At 29.6% G+C, this 10,834-nt stretch overlaps 1 protein-coding gene across 1 annotated transcript; it reads left to right on the plus strand.

Moving 5' to 3' along the window:
• The first annotated feature begins 5,263 nt into the window (after nucleotides 1-5,263).
• On the plus strand, nucleotides 5,264-10,832 carry LOC142326332 (leech-derived tryptase inhibitor C-like). The gene is made up of 4 exons (XM_075368746.1): nucleotides 5,264-5,420; nucleotides 7,007-7,191; nucleotides 9,224-9,291; nucleotides 10,653-10,832. The coding sequence occupies exons 2-3, from the start codon at nucleotides 7,014-7,016 to the stop codon at nucleotides 9,262-9,264; spliced, it is 219 nt and encodes a 72-aa protein (XP_075224861.1). The 5' UTR covers nucleotides 5,264-5,420; nucleotides 7,007-7,013; the 3' UTR covers nucleotides 9,265-9,291; nucleotides 10,653-10,832.
• Nucleotides 10,833-10,834: the final 2 nt, after the last annotated feature.

Genomic DNA, 10,834 nt, shown 5'->3' on the forward strand with positions numbered 1-10,834 from the left:
TTCAAAAGGGTTCGTATTCAGTTTTGCCTTTTTTATTACGTTAAATTGTAAATACATATTACAATGTTTTCAAAAGGGTTCGTATTCAGTTTTGCCTTTTTTAATGAACGGATATGTCCCAGTAGAACTGAATACGAAGACTTTTGCAAACATTGTAAAACATATTTAAGTATTAGCCACGGAGGAATTGCCGATATTAAAGATCAAGATCACAGGGTGGGGAAAATACTAAGTGGTCTAATATTCTTGTTTCAGTGGGGAGGGTGCCCTGGTTTGATTTGAAAGAAATCTGGCAACCCTAAATACAACCTACCTTAAAAATTTTGAATTATTTCTCATTGAGTCAACAACAACGATTTTATGTTGAGAAATATTTCCTTATAATATGGCGGACACTCAAAATTAGAACTGTCATTTTCATTTTTTCCAGTTAAAGTGGTCATTTAAAGATATTGATATGTGGTTTTATTTGAAAATATTTTTTATGGCGAATAAATTGACTCTTCAATTTAAATTTCATTAGCTACATGTTTATATTAATTACACATAAACCAAAAGGTGAAAGATTTTGATGCACGTACATCTTACAAATATCCACAAGGATAAAGGTGGATGCACGAAATATGGATGAAATGAAATCTGATGGGTCCAGTCGTAAATCTAAATTTGAAAATTAAATCTTTGAAAACGATACTGTGTATCGTTAAAAAAAATTCGTTAAAAACAAGTTGTGTGATCCTAATTCCCTATCACATCCCACAAGTTTCGCAAAGTACATATTGGAGGATTTAATCACACATATTCAAACCAGCATTTTGAGCGAACTCGTCTGATCAATATAATCAGCGATACACGATAAAAACAAATACTTCAAAAACCAATAATTAATGACAATAAAAAATGTTATGTAAGTTTTCTGTATTTTTTATTACTCTTTAAATAAATCTGTCTTATAATTATCTAATACTATGTTTTCTAAATTATTTTGCTGTAACAAACAACAAAATAAATACAAAAATGAATAATCAGATGTTTCACAAAATCTGATCTGAACACCACATCACTTACTTGTATGCCTATAAAATTACATAATACACATTTGTAAAAGTAAATAAAATTTTATTTCACTAATAACTAATGATTTTTTAATATTTTGTTTTTTTATTGCTATTGAATTATTATTTATTGTAATTTTTTTTTACAATTGCAAGTTAATAATTATTAATATATCAATGTATTTAAATTTAAAAAAAAGGAAATGAAGTTGGATACAAACCGATGTGCCTCAATAAGTTCTCAATAAGGTCTTATTAATGCAGTTAAGAAAAAGTACCAAAACCAAATTGTTTTGAATTTTGGACTTTTTGGTTCAATCGATTGCAATGAAAAGGAGAGATGAACAACTAGATGTTACAACAGTCCTAAATCCAAAATTTCAACATACTATGGCTAATCATTTTTGAGTTATGCGAGATACGTAATGTATAATTTTGGAATGTCACTATATATTTAATAATAAATACAGAACGTACAAAAATGAACCTCTGCATTTTAAAGCTATTTTATATATCATAACTTTAACTTACAAGGATTAATCGCAAATAAAATGAAAGAGTAACTCTTAAAATTTTTCTCTACTTGTTCAGTGCGAGCACATTTCGTTACGCGGCACACACCCAACCAAGATTTTGTCCCATACTTTGATCGAAAGGTCTGGAATAGTTGGAGCGACAGCTGCTTCAATCCTATGCCTACAATCGGGTCGACTAGGAAAAAGCGTGAGGCTCAAATACAAGATTCTCTATAAAATTCTAAAAAATTAAATCACATGGGATCAGATCACCTTGAAGGTGATGCAAATAATCTCTGCCGTCAGGTCCGTGCCAACCGATCCAGCGGTCGAAGAAAGCCTCAATCAACCGATCCCGTAAACAGTTAGTGAGGAGAAGCATCATCTTTTTACCAAATAAGATTTTCTGGTTCATCTTGCAGAGGAAAGAGCCTAATACATCCCAATAAGCAACTTCAAAATATCTAAATTACGCTTGCTTCAGTAAAAATGAACTTGTCGTCGGGATATTGCACAAAACTGCTTACAATAGACATTTCATACACGTGTCTTTAAAAAAAAGGGTTTAGTCAAGCATTCGATGTTTGTGATCGTTTATGGTTTTACTTAAAAACAACTTTCCACGTATCCAAACATCGGTCATATAAGTATTCATGGAAACACTTGCGGGTGTACTCCTAATAGAGCCCACTACAATTTTTTATGCAATGCTGTCTTACGTCACGTAAAATATGAGGATTTTCTGAAAAGTTCTGAACCCCAACATGAAAATGGCAGTACTCGTCAAAAAAATGCGGGTAATGTATTCGCACATGCGTTGAAAGGAACTCACTAAAATTTCAGCCATTTTGGACGCTCAGTTCTGTTTGAATAAGTCATTGTGAGTGTTTTTGAGAAAATGGAAAAAATCGAATATCGTGCCGTGATTAACAACTTTCATTTGAAAGTCAATACGCCTACGGAAATTAAAACCGAGTTGGACGCCGTTTACGAGGGCTCTTTCCCATCATTTGAGAAAGAGATGGGCAGCTGAATTTACACATGTATCGGCTTAGTTGATGATGGGGGTTCGGGACATCCCAATCTTGTAGGGGGAAAACACCCACCTTGTGACGTTACCGGTCGCCACACCACCCTTTCCGTTCCAAGCCCTGTCAGGCTTTACCGGAAGTCGTGTTTAGACCCTCTAACTGATTACATCTCAGTCAGGTAAAGCCTGTCCAAAGAAAGGCTTTACGTGACGAGGCATCCTGCCTCGGTGGGGATGCCACCGATGTAAATGTCTCGGCAGATATTTGCATCAGTAAATACATATCAAACTTCGCCTTCACGTAGGCCTCAAACGGACATCTTCACATTCAACGGGCAACATGATTCCCTCAAACTAATGGAAACCACGAAAGAGTGAACACCGCACCTATTACAGATTTGACAACATCGTTCGTGACTGTGAATGCCTCAGAAAACGAGCGAGTTTAAAGACAACAAAAAACTACAACCACCACCGATACCATCGAAAATGTTCACCAAATGGTATTGGACAACCAACGAATTAAAGTTAGAGAGATAGCAGAGGCTATGGGCATATCGAAAGAAGGTGTTTTTCATATATTAATCGAAGAATTGGATATGCGTAAGCTACCCGCGGGTTTGCTCACTTTTTACCAAAAACGCATTCGAATGAACATTTCCAAAGCTCTTCTCGAGCAGTTTAAGTAAAACAAGTCAGATTTTTCGCGTCGATTCATAACTGCAGATGAAATATGGATCCACCCGCTACACTTCTGAGACGAAATAAGTCAGAACAGTGGACTGCAAAGGGTGAACCTGCTCCGAAAAAGAGGAAGACGGTTCCATCCGCCGGGAAGGCGATGGCGACTGTGTTTTGGGATAATAACGGAATTTTGTTTCTTCAAAAAGGTAAAACAATAACATGACAGTATTACGCATCATTTGTTGATAAGCTAAAGGCAGAAATTGCAAAAAAACGACATTTAAGAAAAAAGTGCTTTTCCATCAGGGCAATGAGCTTGCTCACACTTTGACGGTCGCCATGCTAAAATTCACGAATTGCACATCGTGAATTGGTTGACATTCACCAGATCTGTCCTCAAACGATTTTTACTTGTTTCCTAACCTTAAAGTTTCGCTTGGAGGAATGAGATTTTCATCGGACGAGGAGGTTATCGCATACGTAAACGCCTATTTTGCGTTGAAAGACGCTAGCTATAATTTGGAAGGACTAAAGAGGTTAGAGCATCGCTGGAAAAAGCGTATCGACTTGAAAGGAGATTTTGTTGAAAAATAAAACTTTGACAGAAAAATACGTCTTTCTATGTTAGGCTCAATAGTTTTCAGACAACCCTGGTATACATATCAGAATACTAAAAAAGAACCCTACTTTAAATGTGTAAATAAAAATTGGTATTTGTTAAATCTATTTACCCTTCTTGAACAATGGACAAATTCATACAAAATTTCATTGCTTTTTTTTAAGTTGATTTAACAATAATCACAGCCCAAACAAGAATTTATTTAATATTTTAACAAAATTACGTTTTTAATAAATTTTTAACGGTCTAATTAATATAAAATAATTTCATTTATCTATGCCAGTTGTTCCAAAACTTTTCCGAATCGCGGTGTCCTTTTGCAATTAAAATATTTCCATGGCGCCCTACCCAAAGTAAAAGTTTGACTACTCGTAAGTTAATGATAAAAATAAATAAAACATGTGTATCTTCATTATCTTTTTTACTTTATTAACATTAAATTAAATATCATAGATGTCTTGGTTTAATTAATTATGAAGCTTTTACAATATTTCGTGGCTTCCCTGGGTGCACAGTTTGGGAATCACTGATCTATGCCACAGCTAGATGAATTATTAAAACAGTGTAAAGTAAATATTTATTCCATCACTTTTTTTTTACATTCAGTAGCTGAAACCTACACTTAATATTACGAAAACAAACTGTATATTCGATGAAATAAGTTTTGTACAAGAATACGTACAACGATATTGTACGAACTGATGACTTCAGTCAGCTGCAACAAGGAAATTAGATTCAGTAGTCAAGAGAGTAATACAGAAATTCCAGTTAAATGAAAACAACATTCAAGAATTTTCACAAAGCTGTTAACATAGATTCCTCATCTTGAGAAATCTGTTTTTGACTTTTATAAAATACTGATTTTTCTAAAAAAAAAACTTATTATTAAAAATGACAAAAAACAAATAACATTATTTGATTCTTAATTATAATTTTTTTAATAAGATTCTGAGAATTGATCCCATAGGCCAAGGGTAAAATAAATTAAAGACGATAAAATTGGATCAATGTTCAAATAAATAATAAACGGAAATTTAAAAATTAATTAATTAATAACTGTTAGATCACAAATTTATTTTAAGACATTCATAAAAGCTTTAATTATTTATTAAACTGATGATATAAATTTTTATCTTCAGTCTTACACAAAACAGTCCTTGATTTTTGTAATTTTTTTTTTAAATCAAGAATAACACTAATATTTTCACAAATAAATTCAAATCTTATCTTAAATATGATTCAGTATGCAACTTTAACTAAGAAAGCTATTTGAAAAATTTCCTGTAAAACAGACAAACTTTTTATAAATTACCCAGTAATTGATAGCAATATAATTATAAAAAATTAAAAAAGAAAATATATATATCAACGTTTGTTCGACGAGATTTTTCTTTTAGTAGATAACTGTTTAACTATAAGTAGTGGAGTTGGAGTTGTTCTAATTATTCTGTTATAAACAAGTGAAACAGTTCAATAATATTAACATAGTTAAGATTACTTTTCAAAACATATCCACTGTAAGTGAAATTTTATTTTAATGGTATCATTTAATTTTTTTTAATTTTTTATGATAAAAATTTTTTTTAAATGCATATCAGAGGAACAAAATTTTTGTAAAAATCTACTATAAATATAAATACTAGTAGTTAATGTAAATGAATGTGAACTATTTGCTTATAATTTCTCAATGTTATTTAACATCAATATTTTATTTTATACACATGCCTAGAGAACTTAATTAGAAGTACTGAAATGTTTGAATACATTTAGAAATTTAAAAAAGACTTTGACAAATTATTGATTTTTTTTTTTTTATTGAGCAGAACAATGCCTTTAGTATAATTTTACAAACGTCTGAATAATAATATAAATAAAAAAAGTGTTTAATATTAATAACAATGTTTTTTTTAAGCTTTTAAATTTTTTCCCAAATTAAAAGACTTTTTTTATAATTTTCAAACCAAACAAAAATTTTATATTTGAAGATGATAAAAACAACTTGATGATGATAACAACATCAAACTGTAATATTTGATTAAATCGAAAACTGCAATTTTTATTTTCTATGTTACACAAGTAAATAAAAGAAATTCCCACCCTCTGGATTTTTGATATTTCTCAAAAATATCTTGATATAATTCTGCATGTAGGTTTGTATAAATGTGTATGTTTTGGTCATCTATCTTCTTTAGTGTCTCAGGAATGATTCAATAAGTCATGAGACTAATACAGCAGTTTGTATATTATTCCTGTACACTGATTAATTCTATTAAATTAAACAAAAAAAAAAAAAAACAGATATGTATGCTGAAGTAATACTTAAGTGATTTATCCTAACAGGTTGACTGTCAAATATACTAAATGTGATATACTCTATATAAATTCTTCCAGCAGGCCCCGCTGAAAGAATTTAGCAAGCATCACGGCCATAGTATCAAATCTTGTACTCAATTTTAAAAAAAAGTTCCATTTTTTCTTCAATTTATGTAATTTTTAAACATTAATTAAGGATATTTATTGAAAAATATGTCATTATACTACTTTATTGTTCACTGCATTTATTGCATTTTTAGGGTGCAGCTGTTGACAAAACTTCCTCCCAAAACAATATATTCCATGTTATTAACAGTATCGCTTAACAAATAGTCCTTACTAATTAAGACAAGGTTTTGATTTCTACGAACAGCAAAAAAATATTGGCCAAAAACATCAATATTTATAAAAATTGTGTCCTATGCCTCCAGTGTGGTAAGGTCATATTATTTTCAAACTAGAATGTTTATTAATTTTTACATAATAAAATATTATTGTAAATGAAATAAAACACTTATGGTAATAAGATTGAAAAATTGATAAGGAGTGGTAAGAACTGTAAAATGCAATAAGAAAAATAAACAGTAACGAATGAAAGTTGTTAAAATTTTATTAGTATATTCCTTTAATAATTTTAAGAGATGTAATTAAATAATTAATGTAGAAAATAAAATAAGTACAATAATAAAACTAAAATAATGCTTTTGTATATATTGTACAAAAAAAAAGTACTAATATAAGAATGCTAATTCTTATATAGTAAATTAAACAATTTATTTTTATTTTTCAGATTTAAAATGTACACGAAAAATTTATTTGTATGTTTAGTGATCTCAGTTTTAATCATAGCTGAATTGGATTTAGCACAAGCTCAAAATTGTCCTTGCCATCGTGTGCTCAGACCAGTTTGTGGTACAGATGGTAAAACATATGCAAATGAATGTCTATTAGAATGCAGAATGAAGGACGTAGCTGGTAATTACTTTTACACATTGTTATTATAACTGATTATGCAACAACATTTAGTTTAATAATTATCACGAAGATGGTTCAAGGTTGGTTATCTCATTTTCTAGACTTAATCTGGTGAATTTAGGGAAGAGAAAAAATAATAAAATTACCAGAAAAAAATATTCCATTAATCAAATTAGTCACACAATGAACACGTTTAAGTTTAATATGCCCAACATTTCAGAGGATAAACTGTTGTTGACAAATAAAAACCACTGTAGCTGTAATTCTTGAGTGTTAGTTCATTTCAGCTTCAGCAATCCTCAGATGTCTCTAACATACCATATTTTTAAATATTCTAAAAAAAGATTAAGGGATAGGGAGAAAACTGGAGACAGGAAAGCTACAAAGTTTCTAAATCATGCTAACAAATGTACTTTTGACTAATACTATGTCGTTAGAGCAATGTGTTCAATAATCCTACCTTATGGGTAGATAACATTATTTGAATTGACTCTTTACATCTCAACAAACGTAAGATTTTGCTACACTACTGGACTGCTTGACAAAATTAATATTGCATCTATGCTTCATCAGTTCCGCGCTGCATACAACACCTTTCTAGACGCAATCAACTTAATTTCATGCACAAAAAATGTAACAACTTGCAACTGAAGATGAAATAATCTATCTATTTTTTTCTCTTCATCAAACTATTTATAATATTACTTCTAATATTTCTACCTCAATATATGCTTCTCTCATACTGTAAGGTGTGTCCTTGCTTACAATAATCTTATTCTTATAAAATAAATAGTAAAAATAACAATGATACAGACATTAAAATAACTAGCACACTTAATTTAATGATAATGAAAATTCTGTAAGTGTACAATGCAAAATTAAATATTTATACCCATACTGAATAAAAGTAGTAATAATTATAAAAATGTGTTGTACTTATTAATAATAATAAAAGAAAATAATAATGCTTAATATAAAATATATGAACAGCTGTAAGAGATGCTTGCAACCTATCTCTACTTGTACCCATACGACTGTTGGGTCAACTGGGAGTTTAGAAGCCTTAGTCAACATTTTTTGTCAAGCAGTGTAATTTGATCACTGTATTTAATTTTAGGAAGAATTAAAAAGTCTTATAACTGAAAGGCATGAGGCAATCTGTGCACCGATCGAAAATAAAACAGTCCCTGGATGCATACGTAACCCTACATCAAATCTTCCCAGTATGCCTTGGGTCAACAAGTCCTGACATGTTCAACACAGACTTACAGGAATAGAAGGCCTAATCCAAAATGGGAATGTAGAGATCAAGGATAAGAAAACTAGATCGATGATAAGCAAAACTGAGCTACCAAAAGAGGAACTACAACACAAAAGTAAAATGACCTCCATCCATAGGAACTCTAGGATCCCTCCAAGCAACAGGAACAACCGTTGTCACAATTCCTCCAGTCAATAATCCTTTGTGAGGAAGGAATATTGTTATCATAAAGATAACAAGATATGTTTTTAGTAATGAAATTAAATTCTTATCTTTTGGAATTTATCTACGAACCATTACAAAAGATAAAATTGCAAAATATTAAAAACAACATTTTTCGATTTTTTTTTTCAATTATTCTCTGAAGAAACCTGTTGGCAATGCTGAAAAATCATAAGAAATATATGACTTCTTTATTCTTAATTTCTAGGTCATGATCCACTCCCATATGAAAACATTTCTCAAACAATTTAAATAATACTTTCCTTTAAAGTGAAACTTAAATAAATATAGAGTTAAGGTAACTTAATAATAAAATCTGTAAACAAAAATAAAAATGAAATTAATCTAAGTATACAGAGGAAGAGATGGTGATTGGAAGCGGTATTAACTGCATGATTGTGAAAGTTTGTGAAATGAATTAACTATCTATCTCGATCCATGAAAACTATTAACACATTTCATCCAGTTTTAATGATTTTTGTATTATTTGTAAGTTTTATAATTTGAATACAACATTAAATTTACTTAATTTTGATTTTACATGTCTAGGATTAAGCATTAAACATGAAGGATCATGCGAAGCAGATTAAAGAAAGTAAAGGGAGCATATAAATTTGGTAAGTGAAATCAAATTACTTAAATATTAGAAGTATGATTCAAAGAATTTTGAAAAGCTTGTTGTTTCTGACACAGCCATTTTTTTAATAATTTTTAAAGTAATTTCTAACCAAGATATCAATCGCTAAATATTTCTTAAAAGGTTTTCATTTAAAATTAACAAAAACAAAAATATATTTGATCATGAAAAATACAAAAACTTTCTACAACGAACAGAATTTTACATTTTAAGATTCCACTACTACTTCTATTTATTTCATTTTTACACTGTTCTTCGGCCAGACTAGAATCTGACAGGAAGATTTTAATAATTATAAATCCAAGAATTTATAAACTATTAATGAATATTTTCAATTTACAAAAGATGAAAATACTGATTAGGTAATTACAAAAATATTAAAAACTAAACAAAAGATTAAATAACAGAAAAAAAGACAGCAAAGCCATGAATTAATTCATCTGTAATTAATGAAATGTCTGTCTTTCTTGGATTCAGTTACTAGTTGACCAAGAACATATTTAGAATAAAACAAAACACTGCCATGCATGTGAAACACACGCACGCATATATTAAGTACTTAGGTTATATTTACGCTGTTTTTGTAACAAAAAGAAACACATTGTTGGTAAGTCATAATACAAATGGAATTTTGATTGTAACATTTAACTATTTCGAAGTATCATTATTTTAAACATGTTCAGGGAATCAAATTCTCCTGTGCTTAAATATTTGTTTGTGATGAAAAGAGAGAAGGCAGCAGGTGTATATTTCATTTCATCTTAGTTCTTTGTGCAGGATTAAGTTTATAGACTTTATATACTTGCAAAAGAAAAAAAATTAATCAGACAACATCAGTGAACAATTTATATGGTTACACTCCATTCAAATATCATTGAGTATACTTCATGTAAATTTACACAGCATTCTTGAATTCATCTTGCACACGTTTTTCTTCAAAATGATGTGATATAATAAACATTTCTTTAGTATAAAAAATATTCTTAATATTTTATAAACAAAGGAAACAATGGTCATAAACAATCCCAAGGATACATCATTTTCATAAATCAAACAATAATGAATCTACATAAATAAGTATATATAGAAAGCAGTAACGTAGTATTTCATAAATATGAATTTCACATGTATGGTGATGGAAAGATAACGTAGTCCCATTTTTATGAGACGTGTTGCATTACTTATATTCTACTAGCTCACAGGCAATTATCACCAATTAAATCTGGATGCATAAATGTAGAATTTCTTTGACATTGGAACAGGCGATTCGCGTAGAGCCTGATGAGAAGAAGATATTTTATACTAAAAAAATATTAAACTAATTGAGTATGTTTTTTTCAGATTAATTTCACCGTTGAGCACATCTAGCTTTCCACAGAACAAATCATAAATGAAGATCTATATTAATCACTAGTTTAACAAAAAATATAATTAGATATTGTATAATGTAAATAATATATGTAAATTGTTAATAATATATTAAATTTCTATATTAATGAAAAATATACTTTTTCTCTTTGATA

Source organism: Lycorma delicatula, chromosome 6 (assembly GCF_047948215.1).
Source record: "Lycorma delicatula isolate Av1 chromosome 6, ASM4794821v1, whole genome shotgun sequence".
Lineage (NCBI taxonomy): Eukaryota > Metazoa > Arthropoda > Insecta > Hemiptera > Fulgoridae > Lycorma > Lycorma delicatula.